Source organism: Erpetoichthys calabaricus, chromosome 15, assembly GCF_900747795.2.
Source record: "Erpetoichthys calabaricus chromosome 15, fErpCal1.3, whole genome shotgun sequence".
In the NCBI taxonomy this organism is placed as follows: domain Eukaryota; kingdom Metazoa; phylum Chordata; class Cladistia; order Polypteriformes; family Polypteridae; genus Erpetoichthys; species Erpetoichthys calabaricus.
Genome location: NC_041408.2, coordinates 16,362,097 through 16,382,324, shown reverse-complemented (window position 1 = coordinate 16,382,324; position 20,228 = coordinate 16,362,097). Strand labels below are relative to the sequence as shown.

General features: G+C 39.7%; 1 protein-coding gene across 1 annotated transcript in view; it reads right to left on the bottom strand.

Moving 5' to 3' along the window:
* plekhh2 (pleckstrin homology domain containing, family H (with MyTH4 domain) member 2) overlaps positions 1–20,228 on the bottom strand; it is a 79,428-nt gene that overhangs the window by 12,047 nt on the left and 47,153 nt on the right. Inside the window, exons 9-24 of the mRNA XM_051919659.1 lie at positions 16,619–16,691; positions 16,434–16,531; positions 16,190–16,349; positions 15,964–16,100; positions 15,673–15,783; positions 13,276–13,362; positions 12,706–12,864; positions 8,612–8,692; positions 8,338–8,517; positions 7,930–8,038; positions 7,541–7,653; positions 3,205–3,384; positions 2,852–2,949; positions 2,546–2,723; positions 1,606–1,761; positions 1,348–1,445 (exon numbers count right to left, since the gene is read on the bottom strand). Coding sequence (XP_051775619.1) covers positions 1,348–1,445; positions 1,606–1,761; positions 2,546–2,723; positions 2,852–2,949; positions 3,205–3,384; positions 7,541–7,653; positions 7,930–8,038; positions 8,338–8,517; positions 8,612–8,692; positions 12,706–12,864; positions 13,276–13,362; positions 15,673–15,783; positions 15,964–16,100; positions 16,190–16,349; positions 16,434–16,531; positions 16,619–16,691 — 2,018 coding nt within the window. The remainder of the gene's footprint in view (positions 1–1,347; positions 1,446–1,605; positions 1,762–2,545; positions 2,724–2,851; positions 2,950–3,204; positions 3,385–7,540; positions 7,654–7,929; positions 8,039–8,337; positions 8,518–8,611; positions 8,693–12,705; positions 12,865–13,275; positions 13,363–15,672; positions 15,784–15,963; positions 16,101–16,189; positions 16,350–16,433; positions 16,532–16,618; positions 16,692–20,228) is intronic.

Genomic DNA, 20,228 nt, shown 5'->3' with positions numbered 1-20,228 from the left:
GCAGTCTTCCCCATGATTGTGTAGCCTACAGAACTCGACTAAGAGACCATTTAAAGGCTTTTGCAGGTGTTTTGAGTTAATTAGCTGATTAGAGTGTGACACCAGGTGTCTTCAATATTGAACCTTTTCACAACATTCTAATTTTCCGAGATACTGAATTTGGGACTTTCATTAGTTGTCAGTTATAATCATCAACATTAAAAGAAATAAACATTTGAAATACATCAGTCTGTATGTAATGAATGAATCTAATATACAAGTTTCACTTTCTGAATGGAATTACTGAAATAAATCAACTTTGTCATGATATTCTAATTTTATGACCAGCACCTTACTTTATTCTTTGTTAATTAGGATTTCCTAATTTTAATATTTTTTCTTTCTTCATCTTGTAAACCAATTTGAGCTACATCATTTGTATGAAAACGTGCTTGTTGTTGTTGTATGTGTGAGAGGTGCTTCCTCATAGTGCCTGTAATATAACAGAACTACTCTTGCAGGTTTAATACATTCTACCCATTAGCTTTCCTATATCATTTACCAGCTGTACCCCGTAGTACACATAGTAATGAAACACGACAAACTTTAAAAATCAATAGACGTTGGCACTGTATATCTGATCGTGTTCAGCTCTGACGGGAGAGCATTCCCCATGTGGGGAGAAAAGCACATGGCCATGATATCTCTGCCAATGAGCAGCTACCCTTTAAAACACACAGAGCTCTGATCTCTCTCTCAAAAATGTCAAACATTACTCCTTAACAATCTGTAGATGATAATGTCTGTTGAACAAACAGGTATCACTAGCTAAGCGGAGGTGAGGTGCACTCCAACACGTGGTGAGAGGTAGAGCGACTCGAACAGAGGCTGGCGAATGAATGAGGAAGGCCCCGCCCCCCTGCTCTCGGCCCTCAGCCACTCTGTTGAATTTGCATAAATACACTGGTACAGCAAGCGAACTCTGGTACTTAGCGCGATGAGAGAAGTGGCAAAATCAACCAGAAAGTTCAAGCAACTTATAAAAAACAACCAGATCTAAATCTGTTAAGTAATTCTGTCGTGAAAAGCGCACAGACATACAGACAGAACATGCTTCGACCACAAAACTTTTAAAACCATTTCTTAGCGAGCACCTATGGGCCAAGGGTAACCTACATTCCAAATTTCAAGTCCCAAGTCCTTATGGTGCAGGAGATTTTGTAATGAGTGAGTCAGTGGTATTTGGCTTTTATATACAAGTATATCTATATTGAATATTGCATAATATTGACCATTCCTTTCATTGTTTGTAGGTATTACACAGGGAACTGTCTCAAATTCTTTTAGTTGAGACAGAAACACCTTTACCTATTTTTATAAGTAAGCCGGAATGTTCTGTTGCTGTCCGTCTTCCCAGGATTCTGCTCTTTGGAAGCTTGTTCCCATTTAGAAATAATATCACATATCTGTTGAAGCAAGAGATGATTGGAAATTAAGAAAATTTGTCAAGCATTATCCAAAGGTTGACTTCCTAAATAATTTGCAGTGGGGTCCCACTAAGTTAAGGTTGACATAACTTCAAGAAAGATTTGCACTGTTATTTGTTAAATAAGAAGTTGAATTTACCTTAATATTTCCATGCAGCCAGTGCTCAAGGCCACTTCCTGATGGGTCATAGGTGAAAAGAGCAAAGCTGCCCTGTGCTAGTCTCCTCATACCCGTCTCCTGGCTCAGTGTATTCAGGAACTCATCCACTGTCGTTGACGCATCAAAGCCCACCACCTGGAAAGAGTGTTGGTTATACAGAGCAGTCTTTGTACTATTCCCTGTCATGGCTTCATCCTTCTGTTCCCATCACATATACCAGAAAACACATTCTTCAAGAAGATGCAGACACGTCAAGGGTGACAGCCTTCAGAGAGAACGTGTGGCTCCATGTCTTCCTGACCAACAAATCTATTCTTTAAATCTTACTCATGAATTACAGAAACAAATGGTAAATCAAACATTGGCATCTCAGGTATTGTGATATCTACATGTAACTTTGAAAACCTAGAGGATTGGCAGTCTTGTGTTCTGCATATATATTTAATTCTGACTAAACACGTAAGTGGTAATTCAGACTACAAAGAAGAATGTAAAGGCAGGTATTTCTTTCCTGAGCTAATAAACTAAACCCCTTGAGACTTCTGAAAATTGGCCTTACCAAGCAGTCAACAACACACCCAGGCAGATACAGACATGCCCAGGCAGTCAGAAACATGCTCAAGCAGTTACCGACAGAAGCAAGCCAGTGCGGACATGCCCAAACAGTTGCAGACAGAGAAAAGAAAATGCAAGAAGGTCAAGATACAGTATACAGTACACACCTGGGCAAATGCATATACAGTATGTCACCAGACTCAGACAATGAGGTGTTGATATGGCCAAGCAGAAACAGAACTGGACACACACAGTACTATGAGACAACCAGACTTAGCCATAGAAAATAAATGAAGCAGTCAGACATCTTACATTCAAGTATATGTATAAACATCTAACATGAAAGAAACAAAATGACACATACCTGGTAGGTACCATTTAAAAAATGTACTGGCACACTGAAGGGTAGAGAATGATGATAAGGGTTTCTTAAGAGAATGGAAAGGATCTCCATGCGAGAGGGTTTGGCTTGACGCTCTCCCCTTTGCTGTGTGCGCTCCATGCACCGTTGACAGTAAACGGCATACTTTCCCACCTCTGTTCTAAGGGGCCAGCAAGGAAACAAGAAGAGGAGCTCAGTCAGTGCATGTCTGTCTACCTTCTCTTCATTAATGCCAACCTGGCCACCACTATTCTTTGGCCGGGATTGTTTATCTATTCTGTAACTTACCTGGACTCGTTGTGCCTCTTTAGGTGAAACTTTAAAAGCCAGAGGAAAGGGTGCTGAGGCAGAAAGAGGCCCAGACAGAGAGCAAGCAACTGCCAGCCCTGCAGATAGACAACCTTTATCAGTCTGCATGCAACTCTAATCAAAGAACCAGGCCGCAATGTGGACAGCATATATCAGACAGTCAAGTTTTGAAATATACTGATGAAGATAAGGGTACTGCCTCACAAGTCTCCACTCTCTCCCCTGTCCTTTCTGCTATTGCCCTTTACTGTCCCATCTCAATACAGCCACCCATGCACTGTGACAATGACATAGCCTGCAAAATCAAATCACACTAAATGAGGTTTTATTACCTGCACAGGCCCTGCCAGGCTATCCGCCTGCCTCTTCCTTGTCTGCTTGATGAGTTGACAATACATTTCGTTCTGCAGCTCAGGATGAGTAAGACATATCTGCAGTGCACTTTGTGCCAGTGACACATGATAGTCAATGGCTGGAGTGTCGATGGCAACATTGATGAATAACTGACAAGTCTATGCAAAAGTAGAAAACATTGGTTAATGGAGGTAGGAGAAAAGAGATCTCTGCTCCCCGTATCATCTAACAATACAAGATAAGTGTATTATCTGCAGAAAAAGCACTGCCCATCCTGCCCAGGGACACAAGACACCCATAAATAGTTCAATTTTGATTACCCATCTCATCTGACAGCATTTAACCGTCTCTCTGATTTGAAGACAAATGGATTTCCCATCTCACAAAACAAAGCTTTCTTTCCATATCTTCATATTTCCTCTAAGCCTTTTAAGCTAAAACCAGCTAATATCCATATTGTTTCAGAATATTGTTATAGTTTTATGATTTTTATTGGATTTATATATTACTAGTAATGGCACACTGCACGATAACATGCAGTGAATACACTTGACTTGAGCATTCCTAGTTTTCAGACTCTCTCTCTGTACGTTTACCATTCGTTTGCTTAGAGGTTTAGGGGGCTTGCTGCCCCCTGAGCGGCTCTTCTTTTCTCCACCCTAGCGGCCCGTTTCTTCTCTTCTTCCGTCAATATCTTTTCACGTTAAAACTGATTAAGTCAGTGTTTGTGTTGCAATCACTTAATACGTTTTCCTTAATTTTTCACTTAAGCTGGCACTTAAGTTTTCAATCTGCCTCAAGAATGATTTAACATATGAGGAGGAAGGGGAAGTGATGGCAAAGGTGGTAGGGAATGAGAACGGCACCCGTACACATGCGCAACACGGCTGCCCTGCTGACTGCTGCAGAGAGTTGATTCTACAATAAAATTAAATAAAAATAACCTTGGAGGTCAATCATCACCCCCAAAAGCGGATAGTAGACGTCACATAGTATATTTGTACCAAATTTCAGGTCAATATGTTAAATGGTTTGCGAGCTACAGATGATTTAAAATCCTGGACAGACAAATGAACAGTCACGGTAGTGTATTATATATAAAGATATTACAATGAATGAACAATGGGATTAATAAAGTATTTATCTATCTATCTATCTGTATACAATTCAAGATCTTATTCAAATAAACTCTGAAATCAGTCAGTCATTGTCCAACCTGCTATATCCTAACACAGGGTCACTGGGGTGTGCTGGAGCCAATACCAGCCAACACAGGGCGCAAGGCAGGAACAAACCCTGGGCAGGGCGCCAGCCCACCGCAGGGCGCACACACACACACACCAAGCACACACTCTAGGTTGGAGAGCAAAGTGAGCAGGGGGCAAAGCTCCCTAGTTTTGATTAAAATTAGAAAAAAAGTCAAATACGTGTTACAAGGAGCTGCTCAAAACATCTTCAGAATTTGGGAAATATTTCTTCATGTTGTTCTTAACCAATTAAACGTGATGAAACCCTACCAGCCTTTAGGAGGCTTCAGTGAGTCTAACTTTAAAAGAAATGTGTTCATAAAATGCTAAATCTGAGGGACAGTTGTTCCAAGGATGAAAACATATTGTTAACATAAACATCGCTAATGATGCCAATGCCAAGTACCTTCCAGATGTTAAAAGTTATGCAGTAATGAGATACTGTCAATATACTGTGAGCTATTCCTGTAAGGGAGAAATTGATACTAACATCTTATCCTTAAAATATGTTTTACTTTGATGCCGTATTCTGACTGAGTGGAACAACTGCATTTCTACTTGGTTGATGGTCTGCTTGGATGGCTGGTGTATAAAGCAAACCATATAAAGAAGAGTTAAGAAAGGGCTTCATTTTCATAGTTGACCAAACTGTTATGATTTTATTACTGTAGTTATGAAGAAACAACATAGCCCTTTGCTTTAGATCTCTAAAAAACAGTTTCGTTTTGTTCATTTTTTAAAAATCTTTGGCCTCTGTGCCCCAAATGAACAAAGTTAACATTATATGAAATCTTTTTAAGAGGGATTTCTCTGGTGAATACTCTGAAAAAGATACATTGATGTTTTGGTGGTTAACCTAAATTGGAAGTTGCTATTTTTTCCAAAAGCACACAAACTACATGTTGTCATCTGCGAGTTGACAGCTTTTTGACTGTTTCCATTTACTATAAATTGAAACTTTTGACTACATCAAAAATAGAATACTGTACATATGTTTAAATCAGCACATTGGTTTCTTGATTATCACTCCTGCCTCACAGACCCAGGCACTCAGGGTTGAATTTATGGTCCTGCCTTTGCCTATGCAGTTTTTCATATTACCCCACTGTAATTGGGTTTTTTTGATGTATGCCAGTTTCAACTAGTGTCTTGATACTTTGCACCTTAGGTTCATTAGCCACTCTGAATTTGTATAGTTTTACTATTATGGAAACGGTGGAAATTATAGAATGCATTATCATATTTGGTATACTGTATAATTTGCTGCTTGCAGATTATGACAAATATGTTTTACGATTTTCCAGGTAACTCAAAAAGTAGTTATACTCACTAATCATGGTGCTGGAGCATTTTCACTGACATATGCAAATAAAAATTTCACTGTATTCTGTATATGTGACAATAATGACCCTACAATTTTTATAAACCTCTAAACAGATGTAAAAATCTTAGAAGGATATTCATTTTATCAGTCTAATTTTCCCAGCTAATGGAAGATGGAGGCCTGACCACCTCATATATCTTGTTTACTCTTTCTAACAGGTTGCTTAAATGAAATTTGATTAGGTTAACTGAGATTCTTAAGTATGTAGATTGTTACGAACAGTAAATTAGAATTGATGACATTTAAGAAGACATGCAAGGCTATTTATAGGAAACAGTAAAATTACAGAGTTCACCATAAACTTGACCAAGAGATACTAAGCTCCTGTATTATACTTGGTGCCTACACAAGAGATGAATATGGATCATCAATGTAAAGTGGCAAAATATCTGTATAAAGAGCTACTTTTCATTAATTTCCTTCACCCCACAAAACTACTAATCTCTGATTTGATTTGTCTCTATAATCAGAGGGGTTTGATAGTGATGACAAATAATATTGGTGAGAAAATACAGCACTGTGTGATTCTGTGTTATGACATGGCATAACTAAAATTTATATTGTTTACATAAAAGTAAATTTTTAGGGTAGGAGTAGAACACTTTGGTCCATAAACTATTAAAATATGTACAATAGATAATCCCATTAATCTTCTTCTGCATTCAGGAAGCTCCGTTTTGGCTTGGGCATGTATTACATTGAACAAACATTGTAGATTTGATAGAAAATGTCTGCTTTTAACACATCCTCTTTGATCTTGCAAAATTATAGAATTAAGAACAGTTTCTATTCTATTTACTAGCACACTGACCATAAAATTTAAGATTGTTGTTCAATAATGAGATTGGCCTGCAGAATACACATACTCTACACATACTGTATATATAGTCAGAGGTTTTTATTTTGTTTTGAAGAAAAAAAAAACTGCAGCTGATGTCTGGTGTAGTGTCTTAGGTTGAAAGCTACCTTCTTTAACTTCCCTGAACATGAATAGTGCTACTGGGGTTAATTTAATAAAAACAAAAATGTATAAAATTCTGCTGGCCTCGAACTGTAGTCGAAATCGCCTTTCAGGCCTCTAGAGCTTTAATCGAAGTCGCCTTTCTCTTTGAATTTTTGCGGCCGTAAATCCCGCCACCTGCCGCGATGTTGGGGTTGGATGTCAGTCTCGTAAGGTTTTTCGGGCAGCTACACAGAAGGCGACTACGCATTCGGCTTCGGACGGACACGAGTTAGTGAGGAGGCAGGCGAATTATGTATTAAGATTGTGTACAGCATTGCATAGTATTTCTTATATATGTTATTTAATTTCCCTATAATCAAGGACATTTTCATTTACATAGAGGGTAAAACTAATGCACATAATGGCCACTTCAAAAAACAGAAGAATTTTGGAACCGTAATTTTCACATGAGCCTTTCTTATGCTGTCAGGTGTGCAAATAAAAAGAAAAATCAAAATCTCAACTAAAGTGTAGAAACGAAACCACCACTGATATTGTCTGTGGTACCTTCAAAAAGCCAGTGGCCTTTTCCTCATTTGTATTAAGTAGTAAAGAGAGCCTGTATGTTATCCATTTGACTCCACTGGGATGTAAATTCTTTTAGCAAGCTTGACTCCATCCTTAAACACCCAATGCTGCGGCCGTTTATTGTTGCACATGTAGAGCAACGTTTCTCATACCTTAAAAAGCTTAATGGCTTCTGTCTGCAGAGCCTCTGATGGCAAGGTGGTAAGAGGCTTGGTGATACCATCTTTGCTGTAGCAGAGGATGGGATGTCTCCAAACCTGGGAGTCTGTAGGAAAAAACAAGACATGAGCAACTGGGGGCTGGATATATTGTATATACTGAGCAAAGTACCGCAGAAGACAAAGAAAAAAAAACTCTGCTGGAGGTTGTGAGAGAGGGTAGAAACAACACGGGTCAAGCTAGAAGACAAGTTCAAGGTACACAAAGGAAGCTATGATTCCCCCTATTACTTTTTGATATACGACATGTTAGTGTATGGCACAGTGAGGAAAAGATTACCATTGTTGTCAAATATAGAAATTCACTTTCTTCCATTACTTACTGGGATCTCCTTCCACGCTGATTAGCTTGCTTACCAACTGCTCAAATTCAGTGCCCACTGAAGAGCCTGTAGTACCAGCTGATACAGACAGATGGTAAAGCCATGCATCCTGTATAAAACAAATAAGCAGAGAGCTAGTCAGTCAAGGGTTGATGAAGATGGTATCATAGAGGAATCAACTACCAAAACTTCCAAAACAATACTTTGTGCTTTTTGCCCCAGCAGGGTATTTAAGAATGCTACAATTGGAAACCTGTTACGTTTTAGGCAGAGCAACTCACTCTGGTCAAGTAACCAATGGAAAAGTCCTGGAAAATGTAGAATTTCTAGAGATTTACGTGGAATATCTTCCATAAAGACTGCGCGCTCTATGAACAGTGCATGGATTTGCATCAACATACTCATCACCTTTTCATGCTTTGAGCCAATCAGTAGGTAGGTCGGACCTTGATTTTGGGGTTGGACAGCAAGTGTGTAATGTGTGGACATTAGGTTTCTTCCACTGCACTCATAATCCTCATCAGAATCGCAAGATCGATCCACTTCTTCCACCTTAGCTTCCCAAAGCTTGATCTGGCCCAGAGGAAACTGTAAAAGCATAAGTAGTGAGCTACTGACATGCTGTCTGCTTATGATGCAGTAACAGATGCTTTTCTGTAGCCTAATGCCCTCAGTGCCTCACCTTGTCCTCCTGACTACGGAAGTAGTACAGAGTTTTTCCTATTAAAACACACCACAGACGCTTGGAATACCCATGTTTAACCTGCGGAAAAGACAGAAAGGCAATATCAGCACAGGATCCAAAGTGCATAAGACTATTATGTTAGACTTTCTCCTCTGCAAACACAACAATAGGTATTATAAGATATTTAAGAGCATACAAGTCTCAAGTAAACTAGTATGGTCAAAGGTACACGTGGCATTTGCTCGATTGTGGGATACTACTCGTCTTTTACCATACTATTCCCATCTGATGTTGTCTCCTGTTGCTTAGGAGCAGCACTCACTGTGGTCTTAATTCAGAATTTGGTATAATATTTAAAGCAGGCCTAGGCCATCATAAAACACTTCATTTTAAGGTATCATTCATACTGTCTAGCTTCTAGTGTTACTCTCATTACTGAATTATTACAGCTTTGAACTTTTGAGGTTCTCTCAACACCGTTTAACCTTGTTCTACTGTCTTTGTTATGTCTTGCTTATGATATTATTCCCCAGTGCCTTCAACCTCGATTAACTGACAACCTTTGCTTATTCCAGCCTGACATTTCCAGTGGTCTCTGTCCTTCATTTGACACACTTCACAAAATATGAAAGGTGACTATTATCTTTTATGGCATCTAGTAAACTTGCATTGCATTGTAATCAGAGATAGAACTATCAATAAAAATATTGAATTACTGAAATTTCCCAATATGAGGCATTTACACATACTTGTGAGTTTATTTTAAAGGATGCATATGGGTCCATTAAAAATGCAAATGTGGCATACCTACAGACATATATTATAAATCTGTGAATTTCCCCTTGGGATTAATAAAGTATCTATCCATCTATCTATATAAATAAGAGTTGACTGTATTTCCTGAACTGCCTCTAGTCCTTTAGCATAAACAAAATGTTTCTGCACAAGATCTATATATATGGTTGTAAGGGTGCTCTTTTACACAGTAATATGTTGAGATAATATAATGAGAGCAGAAGATGCCAATAGACTTAACAAGTTAATCAGGATGGCTGGTTCTGTTTAGGGTGCTACCCTGAACTCTCTGGAGGCAGTAAGAGAGAGATGTAGGCTAATCATACACCCTCTGCATGAGACTCTAGTCAACCTGCAGAGCATCTTGTCTAAGCTACTCATTCGAAAAATTATAGGTCACATTGTTCTCTTATTACTCATTTTGTTCTGCAGGTGTCAACCGTTTCTCCCCAAATGTGTATCTTCTTCCTCCAAGATCCATTTGGTGTCACTGTGGTGTCAGCCTTCTTTGTTTTGCAGATGACACTCAACAATATATCTCTGCTAAATCTTCCGAAGGTCTTCCATCCCCTTTGATTTGTTCTCTTCATTGTATTCAAATATGGATGACACACCACCTTCTTAAACTCAAGAGTAAGAAATCTGAATTTATTTTTGTTGACCCAAAATTCACTTAAAGTTCTGTAGTGTTAGTACCTGTATTGATGGTTCTCGGATACCACTTTGTACTCAGGTTACAAGTTAAGCTATTATCCTTGTTCTCTTTCTTTTAATGTTAATTCTTTAAGTTTCTTATTAGTATCCTCACAACATTTGTTGATTACATACCTTCTTATCTTATGTTTTGACTGAAATATTGATTAACTAGTCATTTAGCCCATTACAATAACGGGCGCTAGAACAGTAGTGCATAAACATTAGTAGGAACTGTCTATATTAAGTGGCAAGGGACTTTGACCTCATTCTTTTTGTTGGTCGTATTTTTCTTTCTTTCAGCCTTTCTTTTGTTGATGTTTACTTGCTGAGCTGACCGTTCTTCATGGGCTGCCGCCGTGTATTGTGTGTCTTTAATTTTCTGTGACAGTAATACTGTCTTGTACGTCCGTAATATACCTTTAATTTTCTCTGGCGGTAATACAGGCGCGCGCGTCGGTAATATGCCTTTAATCTCCTCTGGCAATATCTGGCTTGTATGTGGCTGTAATATGCGTCACTGTATTATGTACCTTTAATTTCCTCTCGCAATAATACTGGTTTTTATTTCCGTAAAACGCCTCTAACTTTCTCTGACAGTAATATCGCGCATCACACCGTGCCCCGCGCATTCGCACTTCACCAGAAGCCCTGCACATGCGCACTTCACCAGAAGACACACACACACGGACACCTGGACGCACAAAGGGATTTTATTAAAGAGGATGCATTCATTACTTCAAGATTATACTGCATTATTGCAATGCCCTTTTGTTTCATATTTCTAACAAGCTACTAAACAGACTTCAGCTGATTTAGAACACAGCAGTCCATTTAGTTAGTTATATTAAAATCTATGATCACATTTCACCCGTTTTCAAAAAATGTAATTGGCTGGCAGTTAAATATTAAATCAATTACAAGGTTCTGTTACTTACAGCACATAAAAAGCCTTCCACAACTTGGCCTTGTTATACTTGTTGGATTTTCTTAAGGATTACGTCCCTACTCTGATGCTGGTTTTTTTGTTGCCCCTTCTTTCCACCTTTTCACAATGGGAAGGTCAGCATTTAGCTCTGGTGCATGCAAGCTTCAGAATTCACTTCCTTCACAGATTAGGCCTTCAAACTAAATTTTACTGTTTAAGAATCAGCATAATACTTGTCTTTTAAAAACTGCATTGTCTGTGTGTTGAACTTTTTCCTGTTATTTCTATGATTTCTAGGTTGTCTGTTATTTAATAGTGTTTAATATTTGTTATGATTTTTTTATGCTTTGTAATGTGACCTTGAATATTTTAAAAGGTGCAAATAAATAAAATGCATAATAATCTTGTCATAGTACAATTGGACGTTTAAACCAGTGTTTCCCCACCTCACTCCTCTGGGCCCACTGTGGCTGTGGGTTTTTGTTCCAACCAGATTCCTAATCAGTGACAACACCTGATAGCACTGATCTCATTTAATTAGCTGGTATTATTTATTTTTTTATTTTACATTTATAAGACATTTAGAAATATTTCTGCTTTTGCTATAGATTTAAATGCTTAACTCTCTTTTGTTGATTTCATTCTATTTTGCCCTTTTTCTGTGCAGTTTTTCCTCTTCATTGTATCTTATTAATGGCAATTACAAATGAGCAGAGCAGACACGCTGGCAAACAACACTGAATAATCAAAGGCTGCAACTACTGTAGCATCAGACCCACTAATTAGTAAATAATGGATTAATTAAACAATTAGAACACCAAGAAAAGTAGAATGAAAATCAAGATGAAAATATTGTTAAAAAGAAAAAAAATACATTACTCCCACATAACTGCTTGGTACATTTTAAAATATAACAAACTTAGTTTTCTAATTTCTATATTGTTTCCAAAACACAGAACTTGGGAAATAACACATCACTTAATTAGCCCAGGAGTCCAATTAAAAACAGAAGCTGGTTGGAACAAAAACCTGCAGCCACAGTGGGACCCCAGGACTGAGTTTGGGGAACACTGGTTTAAATAATGTTTTCTGTCATTTTAATGGCAGAATGTAAATTCTAAATGTTTTTTTTTATTTTATCCTTTAGACCAGATTGAATTTCTGAGCAGTTTTTGTATTTATTTCACTATTGTTGATATGTATGGGCTGCTGTAACACTGCAATATCCTCCAGACATCCATCCATCCATTATCCAACCTGCTATATCCTAACTACAGGGTCACAGGTGTCTGCTGGAGCCAATCCCAGCCAACACAGGGCGCAAGGCAGGAAACAAACCCCAGGCAGGGCGCCAGCCCACCCCAGGGCGCACACACACACACATCAAGCACGCACCAGGGACAATTTAGGATCGCCAATGCACCTAACCTGCATGTCTTTGGACTGTGGGAGGAAACTGCAGTACCCAGAGGAAACCCAAGCAGACACGGGGAGAACATGCAAACTCCACGCAGGGAGATCCTCCAGACATTAAAGTATATATCCATAGTATCTAACTGGGAAAGGCTATTCTAATACAAGTGTCCTGCAAGCATACAAGATTCATAGAGCATATGCCGGAGTGTAGGTCTTTCACGATTATGCATCAATACTTGGCAGCTACACTGCAAATTACCTTTGTCAGCAGTCCTTTCATTGTGGGCTTCACCTCAGGCTGAGTGAACAGTGGGATGGCTGTCTGAACCTGCAGCACATTGTGCAGAACTCTAATCCATTCAGCCAAAATGTTTGGAGAATCCGCTGATAGAAAGTAGAGCCGTTTCTCAGTGACCAGCTGCAGGTGTGGATAGTCACAGTATTAAAGGAATCACAGGTAAGTTCAAGATAACACAATTAGCATATGAAGTAAATGGCTTTGCAAATTAAATGTACAAAAAAGCCAGAATTCTCACAAGCAAGCAGCTCTTCTCATGCTGACCAAAGGTGTCTTTCATAGTGACCAAGAAGATCATACTACAAGGGAAGAAGAAAACTCAGCAAGGGTGGAATTCAAGAAATTCCAAGTATTAAGGTTATTCTCGAATGTCAGAAATAAGTCATATCTGCTGTAGAGAATCAACACTCACAAGGATAGAGCAATGACAGAAAAGATCAGAAATAAGACAAGAGGCAAAGCAGAGAGCTGGGTTGTACAAAGTTGCTTTTAGATCGGCAGTGTCAATTGAACAGGAGCCTTGGTGCTCACCTGAATGGTCTGCTTTCCTTCACCACGAACTATACTGCTCAAGGCATTAAGTTCAATCTGTCCCTGTGGTTTCTTGGTCACGTCGCTCTGCAAATAGACAGATAGTAGCTCATTCCAACTTCATGGAATCAATGTACTGTATAAGATTCTCTTTTAACTTCTCTAAGCCCCAGAGTGTTCATCAGCTGTGCTCAGACCTTGAGACTTCCCATATTAGAACAATCTAGATGAGAACAGGCCATTCAACTCAACAAAGCTTGCCAGTCCGATCCACTTATCTCTTCCAGAAAAACATCAAGTTGAGTTTTGAAAGTCCCTAAAATCTTACGGTCTACCACACTACTTGGTAGCTTATTCCAAGTGTCTATCATTCTTTGTGTAAAGAAAAACATCCTAATTTTTGTGCAAAATTTACTCTTAACAAGTTTCCAACTGTGTCCACGTTCTTGATGAACTCATTTTAAAATAACAGTCTTGATCCTCTGAACTAATTCCCTTCATAATTTTAAACACTTCAATCATGTCACCTCTTAATCTTCTTTTGCTTAAACTGTAAAGGCTCAGCTCTTTTAATCCTTCCTTAAAATTCAACCCCTGTAGCCCTGGAATCAGCCTAGTCGCTCTTCTCTGGACCTTTTCTAGCACTGCTATTTGTCCTTTTTGTAGCCTGGAGACCAAAACTGCCCCCAGTACTCCAGATAAGGCCTCACCAGTGTGTTATAAAGCTTGAGCAGAACCTCTTTGGACTTGTACTCCACACATCAAGGCGCTATATAACCTGACATTCTGTTAGCCTTCTTAATGACTTCTGAACACTGTCGGGAAGTCGATAGCTTAGAGTCCACTATGACTCACAAATCCTTCTCATAAGGTGTACTCTTGATTTTCCGGCTGCCCATTGTGTATTCAAACCTAACATTTTTACTTCCTATGTGTAATACTTTACATTTACTAACATTAAATTTCATCTGCCACAAATCTGCCCAAGCCTGTATGCTATCCAAGTCCTTCTGTAATGATATAACCGATTTCAAATTATCTACTAATCTACACCTATCTTGGTATCATCAGCAAACTTAACCAACTTGTTACTTATAGTCAGTCAGTCAGTTATTATCCAACCCGCTATATCCTAACACACGGTCACGGGGGTCTGCTGGAGCCAATCCCAGCCAACACAGGACGCAAGGCAGGAACAAATCCCCAGGCAGGGTGCTAGCCCACCGCAGGGCACGCACACACACACACACACACACACACTAGGGACAATTTAGAATCGCCAATGCACCTAACCTGCATGTCTTTGGACGGTGGGAGGAAACCCACACAGACACGGGGAGAATATGCAAACTCCACACAGGGAGGACCCGGGAAGCAAACCAGGTCATTTATATATATTAAAAACCGCACCATTACCCTCTGCTTCCTGTGTCTGAGCCAATTCCGTACCCATCTAAAAACATCACCCTGAACTCCCACTTCTTTTAGTTTGATGCCCATCCTTTCATGTGGTACCTTATCAAATGCTTTCTAAAAGTCCATTCATCCATCCATTATCCAACCCGCTATATCCTAACTACAGAGTCACGGGGGTTTGCTGGAGCCAATCCCAGCCAACACAGGGCGCAAGGGAGGAAACAAATCCCGGGCAGGGCGTCAGCCCACCGCAGGACACACACATACCCCCATAAACCAGGCACACACTAGGGACAATTGAGAATCGCCAATGCACCTAACCTGCATGTCTTTGGACTGTGGGAGGAAACCAGAGCGCCCGGAGGAAACCCACGCAGACACGGTGAGAACATGCAAACTCCACGCAGGGAGGACCTGGGAAGTGAACCCAGGTCTACTAACTGCAAGGCAGAAGCGCTACCACTGCGCTGCCCTCTTTCTGAAAGTCAAGATAAATAATATCATACGCTCCACTTTGATTGTATCCTTTTGTTGCCTCCTCATAGAATTCCAGCATTCCCACCACCTCCCTCTTCTGAACCCATACCGACTGTTCCTAATAACTCCTGTTGTTAGGTGTTTTTCAATGTTATCCTTAATAATTCCTTCCATTAATTTTCCTGTGATGCATGTTAAGCTTACTGGCCTAAAAATATGTGTCAAGGGTTTATAGCTGTACTTGCTAGCCTCCTTAAGAACTCGAAGGTAAATATTTTCTGGTCCTGGTGATTTGTTTGATTTCAGCTTATTTAATCTGAGCAGTACTTCTCCCTCTACAATTTCCAAATTCCCTCTGTACCTCCTTAGTAGTCCCGTTTACCTCTGGGAGGTTATTCACTTGCTCATTTGTGATATTGCTTTATTAATTCCGCTTAACAAAATGTGCCAAAGAGTGGCAACTTTCAAAGTGCAGGCCAGCAGTGTGGAATATGTCCGACTTACAGGAGACTTATAGTAGAGTAGCTCCCCACCCTTCAGAACGAACCAGCGTCGCTTCCAACTTTTCACTCGTCCTCCCATCTTAAGTAAATAGCCCGACTTCTCTAAATGCTCCTATGGGAAAGAAAACTGTCATTCAGTTAAGAAGTCTCATTTCAGCATTGAATTGCAGTTCTGTCCATTCCCGATTTCACTCGGAAATCTCTTTTCCCAGTTGCACCGCAACATCTCTACTAATATTCATGACTGTGTCAGTCTTAAATTTTACACCACAATTCTCCTCTGGTTTCTTACACTCTTGCTGTTGTCTCCCACACACAAGCTTGTCTTAGGAAGTTTCTGTTCAGGCTCTGAGCAGTCCGTATCTGTGAAGTAGGCATCTGGTGGGATGGCATAGTCATTTTCAGAGTTCATGGAGGACACGGAGACCCCTAACATGACAGAGATGGAAGACTGTAGAAAATCACAGAAAGTGCAGTGCATTCATTTTTCCTACAGTCAAGTTTAAAGGACAGTCTACCTCTTTTCATGGCACGAGGGCTCCCTGGACCATTCTCCTTCCTTGAGTTGGAGCCAGTCGTCCGAGAGCCTGAGGTCTGGGAACTTGAGCGGGAACTCTTTTCCCCATCAGATTCAGATGATTCATCTAATAAAGGTGTATTGCTTAACTGAGTTGCTTTCTGTGGAAGGCAAAAAAATAAAAAATAAAATAATGATCCTAGAAAACGTCCAACAGAGACCACCAGAGAGGACACTCTACTCACCCCTTTCAGGATGGCATATACTGGAGTGCTTACATTCATGTAAATCAAAGAAGTAAAACATGCTGAGGCCGAGAAGGAAGTCAGCCCTCCACTGGAGTCTAGGAGACAAAAACAGAAATGGACGTTTGCCGTACCTGGAGTGAGACAGCAGTCAAAGTGAAGGGATGGACATTTCTGTAACTTACATTTACAAGTGCTGCCAGCAGACAATTCAGAAGGACACATTCCCGATTTGGCAACTGCATAAATTCTGCTTTCCTGTAAGAACAGATGGTAATATGGGTGACTGAGAACTGGTGTGGAAAAGTCACACAGCAAATAAGTCAGAGGTGTGAGACTGGATATAAGGCTGAGGAAGAAGGGTAAAAAGTAAAGTTGAATAAAGTAAAAGCTGAATAAAATAGAAGAAGAGAAGGAAACATGAATATTGTACTGACGTAGAGAAGATGAGGAAAATTTTTATTGAGAAAAGATCAGGGTATGAAATATAATTTAAAGCCTAGCAGGATTCATTAAGCAGAAAAATCAAAACCAATTTGTCATTACGTCTAAGCACATGCCAAAATCAAAATCAAAGTCAACTGTACTTTCTCCGATCCTGTTCAGCCTATATACATCGGACTTCCAACACAACTCGGAGTCCTGCCACATGCAAAAGTTCGCTGATGACACTGCTATCGTGGGCTGCATGAGGAGTATATGGACCTAATCAATGACTTTGTTAAATGGTGCGACTCAAACCACCTACACCTGAACACCAGCAAAACCAAGGAGCTGGTGGTGGATTTTAGGAGGCCCAGACCCCTCATGGACCCCGTGATCATCAGAGGTGACTGTGTGCAGATGGTGCAGACCTATAAATACCTGGGAGTGCAGCTGGATGATAAATTAGACTGGACTGCCAATACTGATGATCTGTGCAAGAGAGGACAGAGACGGTTATACTTCCTTAGAAGGCTGGCGTCCTTCAACATCTGCAATAAGATGCTGCAGATGTTCTATCAGACGGTTGTGGCGAGTGCCCTCTTCTACGCGGTGGTGTGCTGGGGAGGCAGCATTAAGAAGAAAGACACCTCACGCCTGGACAAACTGGTGAGGAAGGCAGGCTCTATTGTAGGCACGGAGCTGGACAGTTTGACATCTGTGGCAGAGCAACGGGCGCTCAGCAGGCTCCTATCAATTATGGAGAATCCACTGCAACCACTAAACAGTGTCATCTCCAGACAGAGGAGCAACTTCAGCGACAGACTGCTGTCACCGTCCTGCTCCACTGACAGACTGAGAAGATCATTCCTCCCCCAAACTATGCGACTCTTCAATTCCATCCGGGGGGGTAAACGTTAACATTATATAAAGTTATTGTTTGTTTTTACCTGCATTACTATCAATCTTTAATTTAGTATTGTTTTTTGTATCAGTAATGTGCTGCTGGAGTATGTGAATTTCCCCTTGGGATTAATAAAGTATCTATCTATCTATCTATCTATCTATCTATCTATCTATCTATCTATCTATCTAAAAGAAAACAAAGTTTTAAATTGTAACCAAAAAGTCTTTAAAACAAAATGTCCTCACCACTATTAATATTTTATCCACAATTTCAGATAAAAAGAAAGTCCCTGTGAGGACCTTTATACCTACTAACCTAAGATGTCATGCACCAATTACTTCATGTCATCCAGGCCTAGCAACAAAATAGCAAAGCAGGAAGACGTCCAAATCGTTCAGGGGCAACTGGGCGACAGACAACTCTGCGGCAGACAACTCGGCGACATCCTTTATCAGTTAGGTAATAGTTAGGTTCAAAGAGATTTTTTAATGATATTTAAATGACAACGTAGGGCGCTGGAAAATCCACAGAATCACCTGCTTTATGAGAGTCCCAATACGTTGAGAGTAAAGATATTCCTTAAGCCGTACTCGCAGGTCACCTTTTGTATTCTAAATATCGTTATAATATGATTACAATCAATACAATTTATATAAAGGATTAGCAATTTTGGTTGCAGAAGATAATGTAAGATAGAGTTTGTTCCATCTGCAGAATAAAGTTTGTTCGTCAATTATCTAAATTTATTTTCAACATTTTAAATCACGTTGTCATTTAAATATAATTAAAAAATCTCTTTGAACCTAACTATTACCTAACTGGTAAAGGATGTTGCCGAGTTGTATTTCGCCAAGTTGTTTCTTCGCCGGGTTGTCTTTTGCTGAATTGTCCTTTCGCCGACTTGTCCGTCGCCCAGTTGCCACCAAACCCATTCAAATACTGTAACATCTTAAAATAAAGGCTTAAATGAAATCTTGTTCTCGAAATAAGACCAAATTCCAACATGGAAAATAAAAGTGAGTAAAAAGTATGAAATAAAGCTGTACAAAATGTAGAACTAAACCACATCATAACAAAAATGAGATGGAGGACAGTAAGACATGTGAAATGATGAAGAAGTGAGACAGAAAATGTAAATTTGAGGCCCAGGAGAGAGGAGTTAAATAAATCAGGCATGAAAGTGAAACAGGGGGAGGGGTAAACAAGGGAAATATGGCCATGAGACATGGGACATGGAGACAGATGTGGAGAAAGTGATAAGAGTGAGATAGGAGAAAATGGACTGACGTCAGAAAGAATATGTGACATGGAAAACAAAGGCCTGATATGAGAATGGGATAGGAGGGGAAGACAAAAAACAAAAATGAAGCACCAAAGCAAGCGGAATCGTGAATATGAGGCATAGGAAGACAGAGTAAGAAGTAAGAGAGAAAAAGACAGTGAAAAGCATGGAATGAGACATGAGAAAATAGACAAACATACAATAAATGTGAGGCAAACAAGAGTAGAGTAAGAGGAGTGAAACATGAAAATTAGACAGGAGGGGTGGGGGGCAAAGGAAAGGATGAACATATGACACTGGCCTGGCAAAAAGGTGGGGTGAAAGACAGCAACTGTACAGATGAGAAGCGAAGGAAAGGGAAGGAATCAAGACTGCTGCACAAGGGACACAAGTGATGTATTATTACTGTTATTATTAAGCAGAAGAAAGCAAGCAAGACCAGCGGCAGACTAAGATTACTCTTCCTCTTCAGTGAACTAATGCCACTGATCAATCGGTTGTCTAATTTTAACACAAATTTATGACTTTACCATTACTTACTGTATTTTTTGTGTGAAATTTTTATAGTATGTTTAACTTTCATTCTTTTGAAATAGTGTGTAAGTCTGTAATGCAAACATCCATGCATAAGACGGACATCAGGAAGACTGATTTGTGCTTTCTATTAAAGAAAATGATGCTACATATTTTAATACATTATTTTTTATCATGGCATCGAGGAATGGGGATGTGTTACAAGTTGGTTGCACATGTAACAATATCACTGTACTGTGTATATTTGACAATATTACTATTGCTACTATCCATCCATCCATCCATTATCCAACCCGCTGAATCCGAACACAGGGTCACGGGGGTCTGCTGGAGCCAATCCCAGCCAACACAGGGCACAAGGCAGGAACCAATCCTGGGCAGGGTGCCAACCCACCGCAGCTATTGCTACTATGAAGAAGTTATTCATTTATTTATTTTTACAGACAATTATTTTGAAGGCTTGCCAGGATTAAAGGACTAGTAAATGGTAGGCTGGGGTAATGGAGAGGAAGAGGAAAATGGAGGAATGCAGGTGTCATCAAAAGCCATGCAAATGTGAGAACATAATTCTTCAAAATTTTGTTAACTAAGTTTTAAAAAGGCACATTTTGCCCATATTAAACATGGCTGTGATAGGCCTGGGTTTTCC